At 40.8% G+C, this 27,937-nt stretch overlaps 1 protein-coding gene across 4 annotated transcripts in view; it reads right to left on the reverse strand.

Moving 5' to 3' along the window:
* Positions 1–27,937, reverse strand: part of UTRN (utrophin) — a 438,418-nt gene that overhangs the window by 267,228 nt on the left and 143,253 nt on the right. For all 4 annotated transcript variants that reach the window (XM_048489265.1, XM_048489284.1, XM_048489276.1 and 1 more), the window contains exons 38-48: positions 24,780–24,935; positions 22,434–22,571; positions 20,633–20,785; positions 17,421–17,606; positions 14,777–14,949; positions 10,608–10,758; positions 8,817–8,992; positions 7,591–7,726; positions 5,531–5,680; positions 2,966–3,050; positions 2,166–2,374 (exon numbers count right to left, since the gene is read on the reverse strand). In XM_048489265.1, the coding sequence (XP_048345222.1) occupies positions 2,166–2,374; positions 2,966–3,050; positions 5,531–5,680; positions 7,591–7,726; positions 8,817–8,992; positions 10,608–10,758; positions 14,777–14,949; positions 17,421–17,606; positions 20,633–20,785; positions 22,434–22,571; positions 24,780–24,935 (1,713 nt within the window). The remainder of the gene's footprint in view (positions 1–2,165; positions 2,375–2,965; positions 3,051–5,530; positions 5,681–7,590; positions 7,727–8,816; positions 8,993–10,607; positions 10,759–14,776; positions 14,950–17,420; positions 17,607–20,632; positions 20,786–22,433; positions 22,572–24,779; positions 24,936–27,937) is intronic.

The raw sequence follows: 27,937 nt of genomic DNA on the forward strand, positions 1-27,937 counted from the left end.
TACCGTAAGCTAGCTGGTGAGTTTCTTTCCTGGGCTCAGTTTTTATTTTTACTAATATTGCTTTACCTATATTGCATGTAATTAAAAACAGTCTTCCTTTTAAAATATGAAATCCTTACCCCCAATCCCTTGGGTTCTTTTTTATTCAAGAAGTTCTACTAGCTGAATAGAACCTGACACGGAGCTCTAACTATCCCACAAAATAATCTCCTGAATGTCTGACTATTTATCACATATTCTGAATAAGTTACTTTACTGATTTATTCAAAACATTTTAATGTTACCTTTCCACCCAATTCAAAGTCCCAAGTTACCAGTTTTTGTATTTAATAGTTATGTCCTCTAATCTCATTATACGTGACTAATTATACCAGGCTAACGCTTTGTTTTAAAATTAAGATAATAATTTCTTGGTCAATTGTATTATAAAGCAATTTTTAAAGTACTGATATATTTTATTATTTCTGCACATATAGTACTAATCAAAATCTCCCTAGATTCACCTCGCCACTACATTAATGCACATAAATCTGTTATTTTCAGAGAATCTTCACATGGCTTTTTCATCATTTACTTGGACAATATGAACACAGGTTGAAACAAATAAGAGTAATTCATACTCCTGTATTAGGCTAAAGTCTACAGACTTACATGCTTTCTATATTTCCTTTTGACAGGGGTCCTTAATGTGGTGCCCATGAGCACCATGGCATCCACAGACATCTTTTCTCGCTCCTGCCAAATGTTTTTAGAAAGTGGATGGGGCAGGTTTCTAACTGACCATTGGAGAATTGATTGGCCGTGCCACCCCAACACAAGGATCTTCAATGAGTTACTGAAGATAAGCTGGTAGCCATTTTGTGGCTGACTCTACCTCTTGCAGCAAATTTCTTGTAGCAGCCGTCTCATGGCAGTTCCTATCATGCTGTGTTAGAATTCCAAATGTGCCCAGGGGTTCAAAAAGCTTGGTAACCTCTATCTTGGGATATCAAGCCATCTAATCCAAGCTCCCTGTTTCAAAGAATTTTTCTTCAGCCTTTCCCTCTTCTCGCATGCCACTACATAAACCCATTAAAAGAGTGCTAAGCATTTATAAGACTTCAATTTCTACTGAAACACAGTTTCCATATTAGAAAGCTTCTTTCGCATGTGAGGAGAGTAAAACCCTTTTACCTGTGACAGAAATCTCCATAATGAAAGAGAATTCTGTTAGAGATACGACAAGTTATATGTCCAGCAACAGACAGCTGAAAAGATTATTAGAGTTGATATCATGAAATTGCACTACAAATATTATTGAAGTGGTTCGTGGGGAAATTAAGTTGACTGTATTGTGCTTTTTTAAAAAAGCCTGTCCTAAAGGTATTAGTTATTTATTTTCTCCACTTTTTCTACATTGCTAATATCACAAATGTGATGTCTTGAATAGTTCCAGGTTAGCCTGATCTCTCTCAGATCTAAGAGCTCAACAGGATTGACCCAGGCTAGTATTTGGATGGGAGACCATTAAGGAATGCCAGGGTTGTGGTACTGAGGAAGGCAATGGCAAACCATCTCTGAATGTCTTGAAAACCCCACTGGAGTTGCCATGTCAGCTGTGAACTGGTGGCTCGCACGCATGCACACACACGTGTGTGTTTATCACAAAGAAATTGTCTACATAAATGTGTACCTCCTTTCCTGTTCCTTTAAACTACTACAGTTTCACAAGTCAATACAGATATTCATACACCTCTTTAAAATCAATTGCAGGATGCCTAAGGCTGGACTGCAACCATTAACAGCCATTGTGCAAGGCAATTACCCCTATATTAACTGGATTTCATTGTTTTAACTTGAATACACTGAAACTATTTTGTAGATAATTATCATTGTTCAAGAAGATGAACTTGTATGGGATACTATATGCTAGGATACAGCAGCAAATACATACATAACACACTTTGGAGTTACTTTAAAAATCAGAGTTGGCTTTAAAATAAGACAGTTCTGGGGCTATAGAGAGCAGAACAATTTCAGAAATATATTAAACAAGATTTTTTTTCCAGGAACTATATACTTGTACTTACAAACTACAAGAGGACTTCTTTCCCACAAATGAAAACAAGGACAGCACAACATATTTTTGAGAACTCAAAACCAAAGGACTTCACTACATCACGTACTTTCATGCGTGCAATAGTCCGATTGATTTCTTCAGCATTTCCTACAGTAACTATGTTGGACTTGAGCATCTGATCAATCAATGCCAGCCAGTCAGCCAGTTCTGTTGTAGTTTTATCCAGATCAGCAGGTGCAGAGGTCTCTTGCTGTGTTTGACCAGCACTTTCAGGGGCAGAGGACACTAGCACCATCTTTTGGAGAAGAGGGTAACCTAAACCAATACAACATAATTCACCCAGAGTAAATTAGAATTTATTTTCAGTAGAAAATGATTTTTTTTTGCATTTTTGTAATTTTAAGAATATTTTCTGTACTTTCCTCCATCCCCATCTCAATGACTATCCTAAAGGCTTCCATTCAAAATGTGCTAAATATCTCCCTTACCCAAGCAGCTTAGAAATGTTTAAATATTGAGTGGACAAAAATTACACATCATTAAGCTATCATCCAGAGAAAAGAGTCTCAACTTGCAACTGCTCCTAATGGTTGGTGAGTGGAAAATACCAGCATTAGCTGCTGATTCCTTGAATTATACAAGTAGAAAAATACATTAATACAGAACTTAATTCAGAAGCCTTCGATATCTTTTTTTATTAAGAACCAGCTATTGCAAGCCCTACATCTGCTCACACAGCCTTAATTACTAAAAAAAAATGTCCTTCTAACAGAAATGGTATTTTGTGTATTTGTCCGCTTTGTGATCAAAGTAACTTTTATAATACATTTTTTTACAAAGCTCCAAGATGTATCAAAAATATTTAGCATCTCTCCCAGACAGCACACATTTCCATTCAAAGCTCACCAGGAGTCTTTGTCTGTGGAACAAGATAAGGCTTATGGACATATGTCTCTAATTCTCTCACTCTGTTGGGTGCTTCTCTGAATACCTAAGTGGAAAATAATTTAAAACATTTTCAAGCCAAGGACAAAACATAACATCAGTTATTGATTCAAACCTAAATACACTGTTACCATATTGGCACCCACTTTTTCAATCAGCAAGAGGCCTAGAGAGGACTGCATTTGATTCCAGAATGGGCCTGGGCTTCATTTGAATGTGTGGAATTGCTCAATCTGTACATGAATCTGTACATGAATATCTAACTATGTGAAGTCAACAAATGAAATGGAGTACAAAGAAAATACTTCTACACCAAAGCCAACAATTTCCACAAGAGCTGTACAGGGCACAAATGGGCAAGGATCAGAGGTGAAATTCAGTCGGTTCACACCGGTTCAGCAGAACCAGTAGCGAAATATTAGCTTGATTTGCCAAACCAGCTGTACCGACCACCCCAAGGAAGGCAAAGCGAGTGGATTGTTAAAGCCCCAGAGATGCCTGGAGCCAAGGCACCAGGCTTCTCCGGGGCTTTGAAAGGTACCTCGCTTCGCACCCTGACAACGGGAACGAGGGGGCTGTTAGAGTCCCGGAGAAGCCTGCTGCCGAGGCAGCCAGCTTTTGAGGGCTTTGAAAGGCCCCTCGCTTCCCGCCATGGCAGCAGGAGCGAGGAGGCTGTAAGAACCTGTTAGAGCCCTTGCAGGGAGGTGGGTCTGGGGAGGGCAAAAGCCAAACTGCATAGAGGCTAGGGGTGGGGATTGGTGGTGGCGGGCAGCCCAGGCTTGGCAGCTGTCCACGGCTGCCAAGCCCCACCCCACCTCCCTGCAGTGTGTGGTTGGGGCGCACACTGTTTTGTCACGGAGGAGTGTGACCAAAAGGCTGGAAAAGTGGCCTCTGCCTATAAGTAACAGTAAACTACAAAGAAAGAGAAAAGAACTTCAGATGTATACATGGCAACAGAGCAAGCGAACAGAAGTTTGGTTCCTGGGATTTTGGGCAAAGCTTGCTTGCCTGCTTGCTTTGTTTGTTTGTTTGTTTGTTTGTTTGTTTGTTTGTTTGTTTGTTTGTTTGTTTAAATGCAGACCTAATGGAGAGAGATGGGCTGTACCTCGTGGGGAAAGGGAAGAACTTGTTGGCAAGAACGTGGCAGGCCTGATCAAGAGGAAACTGAATTTTATGGGCAACGGAGACAGACGCCCCAAGGTAAACACTAAAAATAGAAACTACTGAAGGCACTGGAGGAGTTGAGGAATTGCTACTGAAGGCACTGGAGAAGTTGAGGAATTGCTCAAAAGACCCACATCAAAATAATAGGGGGACTTTACAGAATTATATTTGTGGCTTTCAAATGTATATAATAGTGCTCAAAACATGGAAAATGAATAGGATCGTCTTGAAAACCTAGTACAAAATATGTACCCTGCACAGATATCCAAGAGCCTATTCAGGTTCTTGGATTTGATATTCCTTAACCCCAGTAAAAATGTTCTGTATATGGCAAAGAAGAGTAGCACATCAGGAGCAAGCTTAAACTTCATCCCTGCTGTGCTAGTTTTCAGGGAATTTTTCCTAAAGGGCCCAGTGACGGGATTCATATTATTAATGCATGTTATTAAAGCAATCCTGACAATTTTGTTTGTATGATACAGAACTGTGTTTCGATACTACCACATCCTGCTAATCCCTCCCCACCCCCAGCTGAGAAGTCATATGAACCTTGCAATGCATTAACATGAATACATATAATTGCTTGCTTACAAGTGCTGGGCCCCTTTGTGTGGGCCTGGAGTGGGGAAGGGGTGGGAAGGCTATGGCTCTGCCCTCGTCACCCAATTTTCTTCTAGGTTTGGCAACCTTCCATGCATGACTGCCAGCTGCCTTCCTTCCATTGTGATGAATTATTCCACCTGGATGGGGTCCATTTCTCAGAGCGAGGCCAAGATTTGTGGCTAGATGACATTCGGTATAGCCTGACAGTTTGGTTGCAGCAGTTAGAGCATTGGCAGGAGTTGGGCAGCACACCCATCTCAAGTGGTGGTGGAAGCATGTATCTGGTTTCTTTCGGAGGGAAAGTGGTCTGTTTGCCTCTTTCTCTCATTTCGGGGATCTCCTTAAGAGATTTTGGGAAGACTGCTTTGGGACATGCCCAGCTTGGGTGCTGTCAGTGGCACCCTCACCTTAAGTGGCAAGGGAAACCACGGAGTGGCTGGAGCCCATGTGGAGTTCATCAACTTGCCATCCCAGATATCCTCCCCTTGGTCCAGCTGGAAGGCTGGCTCAGGACAGAGGGGTGATATCAGTTGACAAAATGGTCACCTAATACGTATCGGCCAACAGGGTGGTCACGCAATAACTGGATCCATACCCTATGCTGCGCCAAGGCTCTGACAGCTGCTGTTACCAATTCAGTTGTGGCCAATCTTATTCCTACAAAAATTGTCTATCTAGTTTATCCAGCTTCTGCCTCCCTCTCTCCCTCCCCCACCCTTTAACACTGGGTCCAAAACAAATACTTATTGAAACACAAACCTTATTCCACCTAACAGTCAAGGTCTTCAGTCTGTCAGAAATGCTCTCTCTTTCACGGGGACCAATGGTTTGATTTGAAAGGACCTCTTGTTCATTTCTGTTTAGCCACTGAAGTTTTTCTCCTTGAACGTCCATCTCTTCAATCAAACTCTAATAAGGTTTGAAAAATACTTTAGATCTAAAGATAGCGAACTATCTTCTGAATTAATATTAAGGGCAGAGTGAAGGCTGAGACTAAACAGAAGTAAAACAAATCACAGGAGAAAGTACTGACCCATAATTTATATCAGAAGCTCATTTTTAAAAACAAATTCCTAATTTGTACAGTTGTAAATATATGCTTGGAATTTTGGATATTATGTGGTAATGCCTAATAAAATTACTAGAAACCGTAAGAACGTCTAAGCATATAGCTCAGTTTGCTAATTACAATCAAGAACAAGCAAAATAAATTTATAAAATGCATGTAGGTAACAGAATTCAACTACTGTTGCATAATTCAGGTAACTTTGATGTAAAATTCTGATTTGTTATTGCTATGTAGAATCCACATATTTCTTTGACGTTCTCTAGATTCATATTGCGTACTAGAAAAAAATTCTCAAAATCACTAATTTCTAGAATTACCTGTATTTAACGTGCAATAATGGAAACTGACTGGGCCTACAGACTGCTGATAGTGCAAGCCCAGCACTCAGTTACATGTAAATATGCATCTTTGACAAAAGCTGTTTTCCAGTTACATACTATATATGCATCTTTGACAAAAGTTGTTTTCCAAGATATTATGTCCTATTACAGGACAAACACTGACAAAATGCAATAATTTGTTACTAGGTAAGAACTTGACTTCCTCCTCACATTACTGGTTTTCGATAGGATGGCCAGAAGTTAAGCAGGCACTAAACTAGTCACCATCAATTACTACAAAATAGCAGTCTGGGTATCATATTAGATAGCAAGAGAACAATGTTTTTGTCAGGGTCCCCCTCCAGAGTATCATGGGGGAGCCCTGATGCCATCCCTCCAATCCCTACCTGGGGTTCTTGTTCCCGGTCTCACCCCTGTTCTAGGGAGGGGTGGTCAGTCAGTGGGGCCTAAACCCCTTCAGGGCCCGCCTGGCCTCTTCTCTCAGTTCCCCTGGGGGAGCCAGTTCCTCGCACAGGACTCCCCTTTGTCTAACCGAGGGGGCCTGTTCACTCCACAAGCCTCCCTTCCATATAACTGGGGAGCCTGTTCTCTCCACAGGCCTCCCCTGCTCCCCTCCTGCCCCTCGGCTGGCCCTTCCAAATCTCCCCTTTGTTCTCCAGCTCCCAAGCCTCCCAGCACACACCCTTCCTCCTGCCTCCCGTCCCACAACTCTCCCAGGTGGCTCCGTTCCTCCTCCTTTATACCCTGGCTGTCTCCCACGCCCCTTGAAAACCCCTCCGCTAGCCGGCTCCGCCTCCCACCTGACCTCCTGGCCCACCCCGGTATCCCGGGCGAGCCAGGGAGAGCGGACTCGCCGGTGCCATCCTCCGGTCGGGCCACGGCAGCCGCCCGGGGCTCCCTCCTCGGGAGTGGCCCGTCGGCGCGCTTCCCGGCGATGGCGCTGGGACGCGTTGCTCCCTCGTCGCCGGGGAGGGCCTGTCTGCCCGTCCCCGGTTGTCCCCTCCTCCTCCGGCCCCCGCCCAGCGCCAGGGAGGTGAGGCGTTGCGGCCAGGTCAGAGGCCGCCGGAGCATCTGTTGGCGCGTTGCCGGAGGGCCTCCCCGCCCCGGCCTCGCAAACCGGCCGCGGGGCCGGCGGCAGGCGCGGCGGCGAGGCATCTGGCTTGTTCGGGAGCAGGAGCAGCGGTAAGTCCGGGGAGGGGGGGCTCCCCACTCCCGGACAGTTTTATATTAGATAACAAAACTAATGGAATATAAATTAGAGTTCACTTTGTGTTCAAAGGCAGCCACTAACTGCTATTCACTAGTACTCTGGAGACTCTGAATTCAACATTTGAACACAATCCTATGAAAAAGTAACAATAAGCAATCAATTTAAACTTTAAAAAAGGCATTTTTAAAATTTAACTTGCCATTAATTGCTGCAGGTTTTCCTCATGGCTGACTGTAGATTTTTCATCTTGAGCATTTTCAATATTTTCTACCCAGCAATTAAGTTCTTCTAGTTTTCTTACAAAGTCTATCAATTGTTGATTGCCTCCTTTCAGTCTGAATCACAAACCCCAAAATGGAAGAAGGAACAAAATCACTATTACTGAAACAATATGTAAAAGCAGGAGAACATTCATCACCTAAAACTCACTAATATACATCTATAAACATAATTAAACAGTTCAGGTATACAAAAAGAAAGAAACCACTTAACATTTATATATTCTTTCCATCATCCTTAAAGTGGAAAGGAAAAAAATTGCCTAAAATTTTTCAGCAGTCCTTCAGGGTTATATAAATCCCAGCAGTATTTCCTATTCACATGTAGACATTCAAAGAATTTGCACACAGTTCACTTCGAGAATGCATCTTGTTCTTCATCTTACCAAATACATTTCCAAGAAGTAATTTATAATGATTCTGATACTGTGCATAAACAGACAACTAAGGAGGAAAGGACTCACATCTATAAATTTGGCCTACCAATTTAGTTTTATGAAAAAATTAACATGTCCTATAACATCAGTGTACAGGTACATAGCAATTTAATTTCAATGTATTGTTGAAGGCTTCCACAGCTGGAATCACTAGGATGTTGTGGGTTTTTCAGGTTGTATGGCCATGTTCAAGTGGTATTTTCTCCTGATGTTTCACTTACATCTGTCGCTGGCATCTTTGGTGCCAACCACAGATGCAGGTGAAACGTCAGGAGAAAATACCACTTGAACACAGTCATACAACCCAAAAAACCCACAACATCCAAATTCAATTTCAGCTAGACATATTTATCTAAAGCATGTATGGTCCCTTCCAAGGTGCTCCGAAAGCATCTTTAAAAAAACCTAAGAATTATTTATCAAATTTATCAAGAATGAAAAGCAATTGTAAAACATTAGTGCACATGGTACATTTATACAAATGGACAAACACATTTTAAAAGCCCAGGAAAAAATGGAACAAGTGTGTTTGTTACATAAAAAGCAAATTAGGATTTCTAACTGCATGAAAGTAGTCTTGGGAAACATTATAGAATTAGAGCATGAAAGTTAGGGAAGTACAGCCTAATTAAAATGTGTAATGCTATTTGGAGTTTCTAAAAACCCAACGCTTCTCTTAAGACACCCCAGATTCTGATGGACCAAATTACCTCTGCTGTCTTTTCACAACCTCAGCAGTGACTATTTCCCAGCGTTTCTTTAATCCTGCAAGTTTCTCTTTCAAGAATCTTCCATCCGAAATGGAAAGTTTCTGTATGATTCTGTCTCCTGTTTTGTTTAATGTCAAATAGCCAGCCTGATGGCTGCTGACTCCCTCTTCAAGTTCCTGTGATAAATATAAAAACCCAACTGAATTTTGTTTTCTACTCAGCTTGACACGGCTATGTAGCTTGAAGCAGTGATTAGGAAGGAAGGAAGGAAGGAAGGAAGGAAGGAAGGAAGGAAGGAAGGAAGGAAGGAAGGAAGGAAGGAAGGAAGGAAGGAAGGAAGGAAGGAAGGAAGGAAGGAAGGAAGGAAGGAAGGAAGGAAGGAAGGAAGGAAGGAAGGAAGGAAGGAAGGAAGGAAGGAAGGAAGGAAGGAAGGAAGGAAGGAAGGAAGGAAGGAAGGAAGGAAGGAAGGAAGGAAGGAAGGAAGGAAGGAAAACTGTTTTTGTGAATGACCTGAGCTCTTTATACTAAGAGAAAGCTAAAGTGTTCATAAATATCAACCTACTAAAGTTGCATGTTGCAGAACAGGCAATTCAATTCAAGCCAATCTGAACAGAAACATAACTAAGGTTAGAAACTACATGTATGCCCTAAGAAATTGTATGTATTTTAATAGTGTTGCCTGCATATTTTGTACTAAGTATATACACAGAATAATGCTGCATCAGTTTGTCTCTGAATCAATATCTTGTCATTCTTTGTAGCCTTACAAAAATTATTTACAATAATAAAGAACAATATTGTCATGATCTGCAGATATCATAGAAAAATCCACATAAACTGAGAGAAGTCAAGGAAAGTTAAGATTCACGCTTTCCCATATCACTAACAACTCTAAAAACTATGCACTGTCAACATAAATCTCTTTACTATACTATAAAAAAGGATCTCAAGAAACACAAAGATCTATTTTGTATAGAATGAAAAAACAAATTTATTCGATCCTAAAGGATTTTATATCCAAAATGAGATATCTAAAATATTTTACCAAACTCATAATATGATTAACATAACTTTAAACATCTCTATTTCAGCAAACTTAGGATTCATCATGCTTTAAATCTTATGGTTAGATCTAAAGCTCAGTTTGCACTAATGGAAATCATTTCCATCATGGAATGGAATTCTACATTTGCCTTCCTGCTTCAGCTTGCTGAACTGCCCAAAACACTGATCTTGGCAATCAGGGATCTCTTATCATCAGCATGAACAGAGAACTAAAGAGTCTGCTAAAAGAGGGCGAAATCACCCTCTATCTAACTGAGAGTAACTGACCTGCTCTAATCCATAGTATTTTTAAGTAAATAAAATAGATTAACAAGAAAAAAATAAGTAAAACTTTCAGAGTATTTACTTGCTAGATATACTATAAAACAAACCAAAATTAAGCACTTTTGATTTCATTAGGAACGTTAGAAACATATGCTTCCACTCTTATAGATGAAAGAGCCCAGTCCAGCCCAAATTAAGGGTACTTGACTTTAGCAGTTTTATTTCCTTGTATCTACCATAGATTAATATATTTTGAGGAAATATTGATACTGTGGAAACATAGCAGCCGTGCAATAAAAATTTAGATAATTACAAGTTTCATTTGGTACCTTAAATTCACAATGATGTCTTCTAAAGAATCTTATATTTATAGAAAGAAATAGTATTCTTTTTTAAAGTGTTTGTTCAGTGGTTGAGTCCTGATTATGGGCTCCAGAACAGACTGACATATGACAGGCTTACCTGATGATGCATTCTTGCTGTCTCCACATCCAGGCTACCATCTGGAGTTTGGGCCTCAGCCAGCAACCCTTCAGCATCAGTTAACCATTGAGACAGTTCATTGAGATCACAATGGAACTGTCTCCACTCTTCCACAGACTTATCAAAGGAACTGCATGAAACAATACCAATAGATCAAAGATTACCTAAGTGACTTTCGAAGTGTATTTTAGGTACCCTTGAAATACAGAAACATCTGCTGCATGTAACATCTATTGTTTTTAGAGCACTTTAAAAGAACAATGAAGCAGACATATTTCCATTAGATCAAGGTAATATAATATAAAATATTCATTTTTAATTGCAAGGAAAGAAAAATAATCAGAGGCCGCTTCCGCATGGCCATGCTGGGGGTTGGGTTGGCGTACATGACACCGACCCAACCCCCCTGGGACCGTTCGCACAAACGGTCCCGGGAACGACAGGGAAGACGGCGCCGCGGAGCACCATTGCCCAATCAACGTATCTTCCTTGTGACCGTCCGGTGCGTCGCCGAGGCCAGGGGACACGCCCTCCTGCCCTGCGCGACTGCTCCGGAGTCGCAGGGCAGGGAGGGCATGTCCCCAAGCCTTGGCGATGCACCGGACAGTCACAAGGAAGGTAAGTCGATCAGGAAAGGAGGGGAGGGATGGCGCCTCACTTGGGGAGCGAGGTGGGAAAATGGCGGCTTAGTGCCGCTGGGAAGGAGTGAGGGTGGCCCATGCAAACAGCTCCCTAGGGATGGCGTTTTTGCCATCCCTAGGGCACTGTATACGGCTCGTGCAGAAAGGGCCCGAGGGACAATCTTCCCAATCCTAGCCTAATGCTCTACTGATTATACTACACTGGTTTCACTGAGCTAATTTGTCTTCTTACTGCTTAAAAAGAAAACTAGCAGATGTAAATAACTACAGCTACTAGTATGCTTCCTTTTCTACCTCTATGGATATTATCCTGAGCTCTCTTGCATTGCCTGTCGGCAAACCACATAGCTTGTTCACTATTCACCAGCCAAAGAAAATAGGCAGGGAAATGGCAGGGAAAATACTCCCTTCCAGTCATTTCACTATTTACTTTTTAAAAATCTGAAATGCTGTTAATTATGCTGTTTGTTATGCTGTTAATGTCTAACCTTGTTTTTTCTCAGAAGTAGAATAAAAACTTGAGAAAAAGCATGATCAGGAATGTCACAATCCCACTCATACACTTAGAAAATAAAGGAGAATTTTAAGTGTAAGCTCTTTTCAAGGGGAAGTATGGCATTAGATGGGTTCTGAAATACCTTCTACTACAATAATGTGTTGTGCAGAGCCATAGTTATTGTATGCCGTATATACTCACGTATATACTCGCGTATAAGCCATTGCCCTCTTAAGAGAATGATAGAGACACTCTGTCCAAGCGGCAGCTTCCCTGGAGCCAAGCCTTCAGAGCTGGCGGTGAGTGACTTAGGGGAAAGATGGGCAGCGGTGGGCAGGAGCCTGCTGCCCCCCCCCCCAACAGGCTTGTACCCAGCATCCTGGGTAGCCCTGCCTATTCCCTGCCCCCGCCTGCTCTGCAAAAAGCAGTCGTCTGCAAGCAAGGAAACCCAAAAAGCAGGTGAATGCTCTGTCTGGCGTTTCCTTGCTTGCAAGCAAGGAAACGGCAGAGCAGCCAAGGGCTGGGGCTGCTGTGGGGATCTGGCAGGCGGCAGGGGGAGCGATCCAGTGGGCAGCAGGCACCCTGGCTCTTCCCTGCTCCCACCAGCTTGCAAGCAAGGAAATGCCAGAGCAGCCAAGGGGAGCCAAGGCTGATGTGGGGATCCAGGAGGCGGCGGGGAGTGGGAGCGATCCGGTGGGGAGCGGGCTCCCCAGCTCTTCCTTGCCCCCACCTGCTTTGGAGTTACCACCCTAGGCTTATACATGAGTCAATAAGTTTTCTCAGTTTTTGGTGGTAAAATTAGGTGCCTCAGCTTATACACGGGTTGGCTTATACACGAGTATATATGGTAAGTTGTCAACTAAATCATCCTATGGAAAAGAATTATCATTTGTCCCACTGCCTTTATTTTATTACATTTATACCATGCCCTATTCTGACCAACACCAGGCTCGGGGCAGTTTTAAATTTGGCCTTGGGAGAAGATGAAGTTGTACTTGGTAAATCATCATTAGCTGTGAGGAGGAACCTAGGCAGAAGGTGAAGGGAGGGAGAGAATGTGGGTTTACTCCCAGAAAACATAATCAATAGCCCTATGAAGTTACACAACTAGTTTTTACAGCTACCTGTGGAGTATGCTAGGAATGCTGAAGTTCTACTGAACAAATGGAGATGCAGTTATGCAGGTGTAATGAAAAACTACAATTAATAAGTGTAGACTGTGGTTCAGAACTAGCTGAACCACAATGTGATTTAAATGTGATTTAAATAAAACATAAGTTAGCATTATGTCAGAATGCAGCCACTAACTCCATCACACAATACTGAAATCTTAACACACAAAAAGGTGACAGGACGGTTCCAAAATTTCTAATAGCAAGTCAAGGTCACATCGCCGCCAATTTATGGCAATCTCAACAAGGGGCTCTAAGTGAAAGGGAGAGGTGGGTTGCCATTGCCTGCATCTGCAGAGTCTTTCTTGATGGTCTCCCTTCCAAGTACGGATGAGATAGGTCTATATATACCATGCTGCGTTCCTTTAATACTCTGCCATTAGTAGAATGGAAAATTTGGATTCAACTCAATATATTTAAAGAAACAATACATTTGTATAAAGTTGTTTAACAGATCACAATAAACTCAAATTAATTTAAACATGATTTAAATTTAATCTACATCAAAGTCAATACTAATTATGGTAAGCATTATCCTAGAAAAGCAGTTATACTTGTTTATTACTAATGATATTAACTTCACAGAAAAAACTGATTCTCCATAATAGAAGAAATGTTGACAAATATGATGCACAGACATATTCACATTCTCTCTGAATCATGAAGATTAAAAACTTGGAGTTGTATTTGCTAGCACTGACCCAATTCACACATGATAGCCAAAATGGATGTCATGCTCACATGCTCCCACCTTCTCTCACACAAATTCATTCAGATAACACACCATCCTTTATCTCAATCAAGAACTAGAATCATTCCAAGCCATGCCACTTAATTGTGATAAGGAAGAAATTATAATTTTGGCAAAATAATTTTCCTTATTTTGAAACTGGGACAAACTATTATTTGTCCAAACCAGACCTAATTGTTCACTGTGTAGGCCATAGCTAGTTTGGCAGGGATTGGTCAGGCTGAGCAGGATACTTCAGCAAGTACCCAGAGACATCCAAAGTGGTGCAGCATGTGCCCAGATCATCACATCACTGGCTGTATGGTGGGGTGTGGCTGGGAGCAACCCTTGGTGCTGAGCAAACCTGGAAGAGGCTGTACAGCACATCAGGAGAGGAGCTGGGGATCTCAACAGGAAATGGTGTGTGCTGGAAATGTTAAGCAAGGCTGGAAGATGCTGGCTGTGTTTGGAATCAGGTTTGGTCTGTCAACAAAGGCAGCCACAGGCAAGATGCCTAGCATAGCCCAGTCATTTAAATGTGTGAGTATATTTAATAATGACATAGATCGGTTTAAACAATTAAACTAGTTAAACCAAAGGTACTGTCTTGTGCTTTCACATCCTGCATGTGAGCTCCCAAAGGCACCTGGTGGGCCACTGCAAGTAGCAGAGAGCTGGACTAGATGGACTCTGGTCTGATCCAGCAGGCTAGTTCTTATGTTCTTATGCATCTTCACTGAAGAGTCCCTGGAGCAAAATAAAAGTTGCTTTTCCTAACCTTTACTACAGATAAAAAATCCATTATTAGATAACTCTGTGTCCCCTACCACCTTTTTGAGATATTTTTCTATTGGGAAATTCTCTACACCACTGCTCCAAGACATACATTGCTTTCAACATAGGTAAGTTATGTTACAGCTGTTATTAATATAGCTGGGATGAGCTGGCCTTCAACATCTGACTGTTCAATGCAAAAAAACCGACCCAAATTTACTCATCTCTACCACTCCTGGCATATCTTTATTCTCCTCACACCGAAGGAAGCAGTTTTCCTTGATAAAAAGAAGGGGAACAGAGTAGCACAAAATACATGAAGTCTTATTACTCACCATTTGCAGTCATTATACATCCTGTTAATTCTGTCCCATTCTGCATTCAGCTGGGTTAGAGAATCCCCTATTTGAAGAGCCTCAGGTCCAGATGCCTCTAGTATAACATCAGGTTGTTTTTCATGAATAACTGCAATCTGATCCCCAAGTTTGTCCAACATGTCTTTCACATTCTGTAGAACAAAACAATAGTCAATTAAATACTCAGAGAAGGAAGCAACAGCACACCGTCACAAATTACTACAAGTGGAAAAAAGTTTTTGTTTAGGCTGACTAAACACAGCAATGTGTTACCTACAAAAAGCTAGCAAGAAACTTGTATTGAAGAAAAACTACTATGCCCAACAAAGCTTTTTAAATAACTGCGCACTAAGGACAAAATGGTTCCTTTCTTAATTTGGTTGTAGTATAGTGCCTAAGCCACTGTGGCGTATTGGTTAAAAGAGGTGGACTCTGATCTGAAAAACTGGGTTTGATTCCTCACTCCTCCACATAAACGGCAACTCTAATCTGGTGAATCGGGTTTTTCCCCACTCCTACACATGGAGCCTGATGGGTGATCTTGGGTTAGTCACAGTTATCTCGGAACTGTCTCAGCCTCACCTAACTCACAAGGTGCCTATGTGGGGAGTGAAAGGGAAGGAGTCTGAAAATCACTTTGAGACTCCTTATGGTTGAGGAAACTGGGATATAAATCCAAACTCCTGGTCTTCTAATTTCAAGAGAGGATTGCCCTGTAGTACCTTAAAGGCTGTAGCAAGAAGCTCTGTCTTTCTCCCTGGTTTGATCAAGACAATTTTTATCATACATCATGCTCCATATGAAAACACAGACTCCCCTCCTTCAGGCACTAAATGTAGTGTCTGAATAGGAAGAGTGCTTTGAATCAATCTCTCTTTGCAAATCCAACCACTAGACTTTAGCAGGATCGAGCTAACAAGGACCAGTGAGATACCACTTTCAAATAAACATAGCACCTCCTGGTTCTTGAACTGTATCCTGTGTATTCTGCACATACAGGTTGACTGACGATTCTGTGTAAACAGTATAAGTATGTATATTATATACTGCAAAGTTGTTTCAACTTATGGCAACCCCATGAATTAATGAACCCCAAAATGTCCAATGATCAATAGCCTTGCTCAGCTATAGCAACTTGTGGCTTCTTTTATTGAGCCAATCCATCTCATGTTGAGTCTTCCACTTTTTCTACTGCCTTAAGATGACTTAAACAGAGTCAGAACATTCTTTCATCTAATTCAATGGTATGTCCACTGACCAGCAGAAGCATTTCATTGTTTCAGCTGGAGAGAGCATTTTCCCCCCCATAACAGAAGATTCATGACTTGGAGGTGCCATTAGTCTATAAGAATTGTGGGGTGCTTTACCACTGAACCACACCTCTTCCCAAACTTAACATGAACAAACACTCTGTCATAGGACTGTATGTAGGTAATTAGGAACTACTGATTTCCATCATCAGAAAATGCCTCATTGGATGATTTTTGTAACACTAGAAAGTGTCTTGACTTTACCTAGATTATACTTTATCAAAGTACTTTTTTCATAGTGCTGGTGTAAGGCCATAATTAAAGTATGAAAACTATGAAAACAATAGACATAATACAAAAAGGTCAAACAGTCAAGAATAAAAACAAAAGGATTACAAGAACAGCAGCAATAAAAAGAATACAAATGCAAATGGGTATTACAGAGTGAGGAACTTACACACTTATTTAACGTGAGACTACTTTTTACACACAAAAGAACAAAATTTCGCCATAGCATATGAAATATTATGCTCTTTATTCTTCAGTAAAATTCTGGTCAAAATACTCTATATCTGGTGTATGGGTTAAATATCTAAAGCAATATAACAGAGGTGTAATTAGTTTTTTCCTCTCAACAGTGTAACATTCAAAGTGGAATTCATATACATAATCAACTGTATGTCCTTGGTGCTGCAAAGGCAACTCTGACAATATAGTTTGAAACCTACCAGATAGTACAACTGAGGGAAGGGCATCAAAGTGAGCTCCTGAAAAGGCCCAACAAAGTTTTGGCTGAGTGATGGAAGGGTGCAGGAGATGTTCCTACCCATGTTTTTAAGGGTCTATGTAGTGATGAGAGGACTGCAGTCTCAGTCTGCAATTCAATATCAATGAGGCACTGAAAAACCAAAGTCTTAGCTTTACATTGATCCAGCCCCAGAAATTGCATAGGTCCAAATTGCTATTTGGTCTTAACCAAATAGTCTAAGCTTTTGATGGGTAGAGTGTGGCTGAAAGATATTGGGATAATAAACCTGGTGGGTTTAGGTGGATTTGCAGCCAATAATTAATTGTTATTTGCCATACCTGCATTTCAACTTTAAAAACCATGGGACATTAAACAAGCCCCTGAGAGAGCTGGATTGTACTCTCTCTAATGATAAAAAATGGTTATAGACCCCCAACTATGTACCGAAAGTGACTTGGAAAAAGGGATTTTGCTGTAAACAGCTTAACAGTTGCTGTAATAAAGCCACTTCAATGCAAAGGAACAAACCTAAGCATCATCTTTAACTTTATAAAAGTTATAACTACTTAGTGACCACTTTTTGTTTTTTGCTCTTTATTTTAACATACATTTCAGTTCCTAATACCTTTAAAGAATCTTCTTGAATAGAAAAATCTTCATAGATACCAGCATGAAGTTCTGGGGCATTCAGCAAGAGCTCAGCATCAGCTATAGCCAGCAAAATTTTGTTTATTTCAACCAAGTATTCTGCAGGGAATGGAGATATCCTGATTACCGATAAATAAGGACCTTGATTCCTCTGGTGAGTTGCCTAAGGGGAAAAAAGCCACAAGTTAATTTCATTTAGTTAATTAAACTTTTCTATTTTTTTTAACTAGTTAAAATGGCTTTTTAACTATATAAAGTGAATGTGTTGATAAAGCCATGGTTAAAGCCTGCTTCACTTTGCAAGGTTAAGTTATTATTAATAGGAAAATATTAATATTAAAAATAGAAAAGATAGAATGGACATCAAAGAAGGGTTTAGCCTGAAGACATGTAAATTACTACCATTTAGGATGTAGGTGAGCAAAGTGGAAAACTATTTGCTTAAGTGGAATCTAGCCATTTTGTGTTTCTGTTCAGAGATCATAGAATTTGGACAAAAATCTACATATTTTTATTCGTTACAATAATATTAAGTGCCATCAAGTGACGACCCACAGCCATCGCCATCAGGTTTTCACAGCAAGAGGTGAGCAGCACCGGTTTGCATTGGCTTCCTCAGCATAACAACCCCAGTCTTCCTTGGTTGTCTCCAAACAGGGTCAAGACTCTTCTGTTACTTATGGCATACCTGCAGAAATGGTTACTGACCCTCCTCCCTGGTTCTAGTGGTGTTCATATGTTTTTACTGAATTATTTTATAATTTTACATGCTGTTTTTAACTGTTCATATGTTTTCATGTTTTTATGTTCACTGCCTTCAGAATCCTAATGAGGTGGGAAAGGCAACATAAAAATGTTTGAAACAAACAAATAAATAAATAAATCTATGAATGACCCAGCTTAGCTTCCAAGCTGAGGCTAGGCTAGTCTGCTTTAGCTGGTACTGGGTAACATAAAAAGTAGAAAGAGTATCTTCTGAATCTATTTCACATTGGTTGATTTTGTAATTAAAAAATGTTATAAATTAATATTGCAGTGTCATTTGCAAGTGAAGACTCATTCAACCAGCTGCAGGCATCGTTGGCAGCTTCTTGGAAAGGAAATTCTGTAAAGGTCACGAAGCACTGTGTGGCAGCTACACTGCAAGGAGAGAGGCAGCTGCAGAGCTGGAAAGGCAGTGCAGCACAGCTTGTTTTTCTGTGGAATCTCATGCCTCCAACCTCAGTAAATGAGCTTGCTCAACTTTCATTGTGAGACGGCACAGAGAACATGATGAAAATAAGATTGCCCTTCTTGATGTACATTAAATGGTCTTCTGTGCAGTCACACATCCCTATGACCTTTCCCACTGTGGACATATTTCTGAAAGGTCACATAGACACTTCTCCTTGCCTCTAACACATGATGAGAACTCCTAAAGGGTTGCCATTCAGTTACAAGGGCTCATATAAAAATGGCACAGACAGTTAACTGGGCTCATACAGAAATGGTGTGCAAAATGGGGGGGAGGGGTGAAAGTTATCATCTCCAGGTGGGCCAGGTATAAGTTGGAAGCAACCTGGACAACTCTGGAAACAGCCACAGCCATTCATATTGGATCCAAGTACTAGTAATTCTTCATACCAACAATAACTCCTTGAGATCATGACCTAGGAGTGACCAGTTGCTCTCAAAGTGTTCACTAGCAAAATTTATTAGATGACCCCTCCTCTTCTGGGCTGGATTACAACACATGTATAAAACATAATATCATCTAAAAATCTAAAACATTTCAATAAAAATTCCAATAATTTGCAACTATATTTGTCAAGAAGGTGAAATATTCCTGTAAAGTGAACTCATAACAGCCAGATGGAAATGGTGAAATAGAAGAAGTGGGGAGGTCAGATAATACCATGGTTGCCTCAACCATATGCATTGTGGAAGACCTCTGTTTTACAGGCCCTGGAGAACTGCATAAGGTCCCACAGGGCCTTGGTCTCGCTAGACAGACTGTTCCACCAGGTTGGAGCCAGGACAGAAAAAGTCCTGGCCCTGGTCTTAGTTAAGGCTAACTGAATTTCTCTAGGGCCAAGGACCACTAGTATGTTACTATTTCCAGAACTAAGTGCTCTTTGGGGAATGTACTTAGAAGAGTCAGCAAAATAAATAGACAACGGAGAGTCAGCAAAATAAATAGACAACAGCCCAACTTTCTGAAAGCTAAAGAGTTGAATACAGCTTCCAGCAGTTGTTTCCCATAGTAACAACTTTAAAAGAGTTGTTGTCTGGGAATAAGCATTACTAATTTGTGACTACTTCCTTCAAGATACCGTAGATTAAAAATCAGTTCTGGCATCTCACCATGAAAAGAAGGATTACGGATGAGAGCTGAGGCATCACAATGTGATGACCATGCCCTTCGTGTTTTGTGAATAAATATGACATGAGCAAAATACTATTTATTTCTTCCTCTCTTTCTAAGATATATATTCCTGCCACCAAGAATTTCATAACAAACCCTTTTTTAATTTCTTTTAAAATATTGCATCTCAGCTATAAAGCTGTTTCGAAGGGCGATGTGGTCCTAAGTAAAAAAAAACCTCATACTGTACTCTGTCTCAGCAAAAGAAAGACATGTGATCATGAGTCGTGCGGCGGAAAAGACTGTCACATCTTTCCACAGTTCAAAGAAGTGTGATTCTCCAGTTGTATTTCAAAAGGTATTTTGAGCACTGCTTCTGTCAAAACCTTTCTTCTGTGCATTATTAAGCTTACTATGATAAAAGGGCATTTTAATGCATCTACAGTCTATTAGCAGAATTTGCCTTTTGCAGTCGTTAGGACTGCCATTTTGTGTCAGGAAAGCAAGTTGTGTCTTGTGCTGTCTGATGTATCAATACACGCATTTATAGAAGCAGGAAGGAATCGGCAACTGGAAGAAGGGCAAGGGAAAAGCAATGCAAAACAGTAGGGATGAGACTATCTGGGCTGGTTGTGGGTAGAGGGAAAAGGTCCAGGACAAAGCTGGGGTCACTGGCAAAATCTGGCTATAAAGCAAAATTAAATTCATGCTAGAAGTGGTCTCGTTTGCAACAGGGAGAATAGAAAGTGAAAGTGGGGCATAAGTAATAGATCAGTAAAGAAATCTTGTGTTGACGCACACTTGCCCCCATCGCTCAGGAGATGCCTTGTGCATTATTGGCCTACCTGTAGTTTCTGTTCATCTTTTGCTTCCTGTAGCCCCGAAAACTGTCCATCTGTCTCATTAAGCCAATTCAAAAGATTGTCTTGGTCAGTCTTAAATTGTAAAGATGAAGGAGGAATTTCCACAACCTTTCTTCTTTGGAAAGACCTTAGTTCCTATAACCAAATAAAGGAAAGTGGAACAAAATGAATGTAGATAAGGGGAAGAGAAGAAAAGAGGTAATGTAGGCAGTAATTAGAGACCAGATATCTCATTTCACTGCCTGTGACTGCATCTTTAACACCTAAACCAGAATGAAAGTTTAAAACATGCTTCTGCAAGGTGAGATTCTAGCACTATCACTAGCAAAGAAAACAGAGAAATAGGGAGTAGAAAAAATTTACAGCCCTGTACTCTATGCACCCTGTACTCTATGCACCGGAGACAAATTCCTTGTGTGTCCAATCACACTTGGCCAATAAAGATTCTATTCTACCAACTGCAGATAACACTCTCTTTATATTCTGGGAAACTATTGAACCCAAGCAGCCCAAATACCTCTTCAAGCTTCAGCAGAGAATGTACTTCTTTACTTACTGGAAATGGTAAAGGTCATACATACACAATATCACCAATTAGAGAGGACACAGAAAAAATTATTTATTATTTATTTATTTACAAAATGTCTTCCTGTGAAATGTAATCCTGACAAAAAGGTGTTACTGGTGGGGGCAAAGTTTGACCATGGAATATCTCCTGTTCAGGATGGGGCTGCACTCCCCCTAAAGGGGAAGGTTTGTAGATTGGGGGGGGGGGGGTTTGGATCCGGGCCTCCTGTAGCTTTTCCTGGACAGGAAAAAATTTGCCCACTGTGGTACATGCTCCAGTAACATCTAAGTCTGTTTACTGTGATGCACTCTATTTGGGGTTGCTCTTCAAGACTATCCAGAAGCTACAGTTGGTAATGTTGACTGTATGTAATAGGGATCACATTAATCCAATCTTGCTCTACACTGGTTCCCCATTTGCTTCCAGACCCAATGCAAGGTGCTGGTATCAATCTTTAAAGCCCTACATGGCTTGGGCTAGCGTACATTAAAGAGCAACTCCAAACTATGAACCTGTTCCTTCTTGTGCAGATCAGATCTTTCATTCACCAAAAGACTTCCATACTGATACAATTAAGATTCATTTTATTAGACTGCATCTACTCCAAAACTACATTCACATACCAGTTTAGAGTTTCTACGACATCCCTGAGATTTGCTACAAGTGTGAGGTAGAGCTGAGTGTCATTTGCCTATTGGCGACAACCCAGCAGTTAATGCAGACCCAGCAGTTTCATATAAATGTTGAGGAATATGGGGAAAACATGGAGGTTTATGGGATCACACAGACCAAAAACCAAGAAGCTGAGCAGAAGTTCCCCACACTCTGAACTCACCCTCCAGGCAAAACTGGAATCACTGCAGAACAGTGCCTCTTGGTGCACCACAGCCTGTTTCAAGGCTAGGGCAACCACGCCCTCACTCAAGGAGGTACTATCTACCTCTTGAGCCCCCAAAGAGACTGGCTATCATTTACATAACAGGAAGGAATTGCTCAAGATCATAATGAGGATATTTAAAGGACACCTGGAATTAAAGTGAACCTCATGTCAGATATACATGGCAGGATGAGAACAAAAATCTGGGCATGAATGCATACAATAGTAGGCAGACTTTTCTAATGCACACAGCCATCTGATGCCACTATGGAGGGGGACAGGAGGACAGGTAGTATCTGAGATTTCCCTCACACTTTAGGGCAACTGGTTTAACTGACCTTATTGCTGCTGTGCCTTGTCTGCAAAAACAGGAGCTGCAAGCGAATTTTTTCTCTCCTGCTGTCTTCCATAAGTTGCTGCAGTAATTCGTCACCTCTTTGTAGAACCTCTTCAACCCGAGCCTTCTCTTCATCCAACTAAAATTATTCAAGATAAGATTATTAGCACTACTTTACGAGAATGAGCCAATTCTTTTAAATGGAGATAGTGACTGCTTTCAGGAATCAAGAACAAATCTTGGTTTGAGCATGTCATTTTTTCCCCACCTCTCTCTTTCACTCATGTGCACGAGACATTTTATATCAAGTATAAAGAGACTCATCAACTGTGAATCCCCCCCAGTGTGAGTTATCATCCACAACTGACGCCCACATGTAATTTAAGGAGAATTATAGATAAAAGTATGAGTCACAATTGATCATCTGCTTATGCATTTTGTACTCAAGCAAGTTCTAAAAAGCCTTTTGGGAAATGGTCATAAGACATTTATTTCCTAAGTAATTTTCCATTGAAAAACAAAAGCCACAGTTCCAAGGGTAAACCTGAGGATGGTCCTTTTATAACATTTAAGTTTTACTTGGAATTGATTTGCATATCCAGCCCCAAAGTAGTGGAATAGGACTCAGCAATTAAATACAGAGACTGCTGTCATGTTAGGCTAAAGGCAGAGTTGACAGTAGGAAGAAAAGAAGGTTCTCTTTGCAGTACATAGCCCACTTCATCACAATTTCTTCCATTACTGTAAATCCCCAGGCTACATGGAAGGAATCACAGAATGATCAACCTCCTGCTCCATTTAGAAAATTCAAAGTTAGAATTAGACATACATGCCAGCAAAGCCCAGGAGAGCCCCAAGGCTCTTGATAATTACTTAAACACCACACAGACATTGCCCTCTTCAAGCATAAATTAAACCACTATACCCAGAATCAAAGCAGGGATCCTGTCTTGACCACAAAAGCAGGACATTAGCTAGGCCAATTTCTACCACAGAAGCACATTGAGGGGAAATGGCACCTGGAGGCAACACCTCCTCTCTTTGCCCCTGTGCGCCCCCCCCCCCCCGCACTTGGGGGGGCTCAGTTTGGGTCCTGCCCCCCACCTCTCTGGAGGCAGGCTCCTGCAGTCTTCAGGGCCTGGGGAGGGCAAAAGCTGGCCTGCACAGAGGCCAGGGTGCAGCTTGGCGGCGGGCGGCCCAGGCAAGCACTGCAGGTGGCTGCCACTGAGCCTCACCCCTACCTCCCTGCAGGAGGGCGGGACTCAGTTGCATGTGCTTGAGGCACACGCCGTTTTGTATGAAAGGCATGTGCCTGTTCCTATAAGCTTTATGCCTCTGTTCTACCACCATCCATTTTCATTTTAATTCAACAAAGTCATCCACACTCGCTGTCAAACTCACAGCAGCCCTTCACAGCTCTAAAAAAACATTTTTCCCTCCCACATTTATACTCTCATCTAATAGACAAACAAAAAGTATAAAAGAGGTTCTATTGCTCAGCAATTTGGATTCAGCCAGCTTTGAGACTCAGATATCAACTTCAAATCAAGCAAGGACTCAAATCAAAAAGGATAAAATATACTCTGCCTTGGCCAGACATGATCTCCCCTATCCAAGGATCCCTCCTTATCTTCTCATTGGACAGCAGAGTATATTTTACAATCTCTCCTTTATTCCTCAGTCAGCAACACACACACACAAACAGAGCATCTTAGCTTCTTCTGGGTGTATATGATATTCTGCTGGACCAACTGTATTGAATTGGTTTTCTCTCTTTCCAGTGTTCTTTATGCTGTCCCTTTTATTCTAAGTGAAACTGTATTGTTTATATCTCCTTCTATTTCTATAAATATAGTCCCAAATTGGTCCTATCTACATACTAGGTTTAAAGGCCATGGGGGGGAAAACAGACTGCTTTAGCTGCACATAAAGGTTGTACTAGCGTACAGGGAGCAGTTTGTGTAACAATGATCTGTGAAACTGGAAGGGCAGTTCCCTAATTAGAATTAATTAGAACTAATTAGAGAAAACTTGAAGTTGTTAGCCATTCGGAAACCATGATTAAGACACTGAAAATGTAAAATGGATACTTGAATAGGAACAAGTAGCCTGTAGAAACTGCTTGAAAAAGCAAATAAAATGGCTTAGAGCAACCACTTTATATGGGCGACTATATTTTTGATATACATCCAAGTTTTATCAGAGCCAAAAAACAAAATTTTCTTTGGTTCCCAATTTGATTCCTGAAAAATAAGTAAAAGTCAATCCTCTGATGGTGTGTGTGGTGTGTGTGTGTGTGTGTGTGTGTGTGTGTGTGTGACACATGTTTCATTTTATGCTCACAAACCTTTTCATCTTCATCATTTGATTGCATGTGCTTCTCCACAATGTTCAACATTTCCTGTAGCTCACACTCAAATTTATCCAGAACTGCAGAATCCACTACAGTTCCATGGGGCTCTTGTTTGGTATGTGCTTTATGACCTTCCTGAGCAAAAAGCATCTGCAACAAATGCAGAACAAACAGCAGATAAAAGAATTTGCCAAGGACTTTATAACTCACACATATGTTGCATATCACTTCCTTCTCCCCAGACTATGCCTCAGTTCACTAATCAACTGAACTTGCCCAAATCCTCCCAAAACCTCTTGGTCGCCTCTCACTCACCACTCTGCTCCAACACCTATCTTTTCTTGCTTATTCTTTAATGTAAGCATGCCACTATTTTCCAAATATCCATCCCTTAAACCTATCCTTCTCAAACTATTATCCAATTTCCCTCTAATCTTTGCCCCCCACCCCACAAAGACTCTGATTTCAACTTTATAATCTGGGTCCTGCGCTCTCTTAAAAAATTCCACACTAAAACTGCCAGCAATTTTTTCACTGTGAAATCCAAAAGCCTTGACTTTCTGATGCTGCATGACCTCTCTTTGATATAACTGATCACCCTCTCCTTCTTGATTCATTTCACTTCCAAGGACTTCATGGTTCTCTTTTCCTGTCTAATCACTCATTCAGTATTTCCATTGGTCCAGTATTTGATCTAGCATTTCTCTAAATACTGAGACAAATAATCAAATGCCTCTTATTACCAAATATTTACACCATCTATTTCTCTGGACTTTAACATTCTACCACCTATTCTATTTCCAATATTCTTGCTGATATTTGTCCTTAGATCTTTTATTGCCATCTCCAATATATCCAAGAACAGCCTTCCCAATCCCAAGAGCTCTTGTCTTTGTACATTTTTCATACCCATTGACATCATCACTATATTCAACTTGTCACCAAATAATCCCTTTATTATCTCACTTCTCTAACCACACACACAACCACTTCATCTTAGCCATCTTAGCGAAAACTTTGGTTCACATTCCAAAAAACTTTTGGTAATCATTCACCATGACTACTACAATCTTCACTGGTCTGGGTGATGCTGTGATCCCCTCATCTTTAGCTTGAACTCTGTTTCTAACATGTTTCATGACTCATCATACTGTTCATGTAACACAGTCTTTATATCCCTACTCTGCCTTACCATTAACTTCAGAATAAGCACAAATTCTTCATACTTACAGTGCAAACCTAAAGAGAGTTACTCCCTTCAGACTAACGTTTATTTGAATCAGCTTAGACCAGGGGTAGGGAACCTGCGGCTCTCCAGATGTTCAGGAACTACAATTCCCATCAGCCTCTGTCAGCATGGCCAATTGGCCATGCTGGTAGGGGCTGATGGGAATTGTAGTTCCTGAACAGCTGGAGAGCCGCAGGTTCCCTACCCCTGGCTTAGACTGAGGTAATTCTTCATAAAATTAGGCTGTTAGTTTTAAAGCACCATTGGTTTGCCTGTGCTTGTTTCTGCCCATGATCTTGATATATCCTATCCATGATCTGTCCTGCCAGTTCCACACACTTTTGAATGCTTCCTGATCTTTCAAATAACTCTACCTTTTATTCCTTCTTGGAGGCCCCATGCCTCCAACTGTCTCCCACAGTACTCCCTTCACTGTCTTTTCATCATCAAAATCCACTTTTGCCATGAGGCCTTTGAATGAACTACATGCAAATACGTTTAATCCTAGCCTTCACCTCTCCTTTCCTTCTGTTGTATCACCCATTTCAAATGTTAAACTTTTCAGGCTACATGCCTGACTAAGCACTGTACATATTGCTGCTTCTATATTAACAATAATTATTTTTAAAACTACATCAGTGAAACTGCAAATGCAAGGGCATGTCGCAGAAAAAGTAAAATATGACCAAAGGTTGTGCTAATTTATTGGCTCAACTGTAAAGTGAAAGAATTAGAGTCACACCAAAGGGCTCAGAACAGAGGTGATCAGCTAGGAGCTTTGAGAGATCTGAGCTTATTAGCATTCCCAGAGAACCATGCTAGAAAAATGTCACATGCATGTCTTATTATGTAGAATGGATTACTATATATACAGAAGAACTATATTTAAAGAAATAGTGATTATTAACCAAAAGCTATAGTTGATGTAGTCTAGGAGGAAGCCGAAACCAAGTTCCTTTATGGATAGTTGCATGGAACAATGCTGTTGAAAGAATACAATCTGGTTTCCTCTATAAAATACTTGGGTTATTGCACTGTGTACCATACACTGTACTATGCTTAGAAACTGGCCAGAACCTACTTGAAACTAGAGCATGGCTGAATACATTCACGTACTGGATTAAATTATGTTTCAACTCTGATGAGCACAGTTTAATATATACTGTGCTCCCAGACCTATTCACCTCTGAATGGTATCAATTACTCAAATCAAAAATTTACTCTCTAGGTTTATTATTTGAAGATCTTTGTATGTTGTCACCTAGAGAGATATTCCAAACCCTAAAAAGCAAACTTTTAGAACAGGAATACCATATCTTATTGGGGCCATCAAATATATCATGCTCACCCCTTTCTGTCAGAATAGTACTTGAACATAATAGAACTTGAGCATAAAGCTACATATCTTGAATTATTAACTGAACCTCAACATAGATGGATTATTACAAGGGCCAGATGCAACACTTTATCATCTGCCATTACAAAGGGTAGCTACTTATCTATCCCTCTCCAGGATCGGGTTTGTCCACACTGTAAAGACCAAGTGGAGACTCTTGCTCACATTATACTCAACTGTCTGAGATACATGGGTACTAGGAATTTCTCTCCTTGGCTGGCCCTAGACAAATCTGAAAGAGACTCTGACAGTTCTGTTGTGCAGCTTCTATTAAACAATACAGACATCACGCTCTTGGAAAAAGAAACAATTTCTTTTATAAGTGACGGAACTTTCTAAGTAACGTCTAATGCTAGATACAGTTTCTCTGTGTTTTGATCATATGCTTGCTTTGTACATCACAAATGTCTGGTAACAGCCTAGAACTTATTTTATATGCCTAATAAAGGTTGTTGCTGTTTAAGAAGTTATTATGTACCCTGTAACAAGGATGATCATTTACAGATTAACTAACTAACTATCACTTCT

This window comes from Sphaerodactylus townsendi, linkage group LG01, assembly GCF_021028975.2.
Source record: "Sphaerodactylus townsendi isolate TG3544 linkage group LG01, MPM_Stown_v2.3, whole genome shotgun sequence".
Taxonomy (NCBI): domain Eukaryota; kingdom Metazoa; phylum Chordata; class Lepidosauria; order Squamata; family Sphaerodactylidae; genus Sphaerodactylus; species Sphaerodactylus townsendi.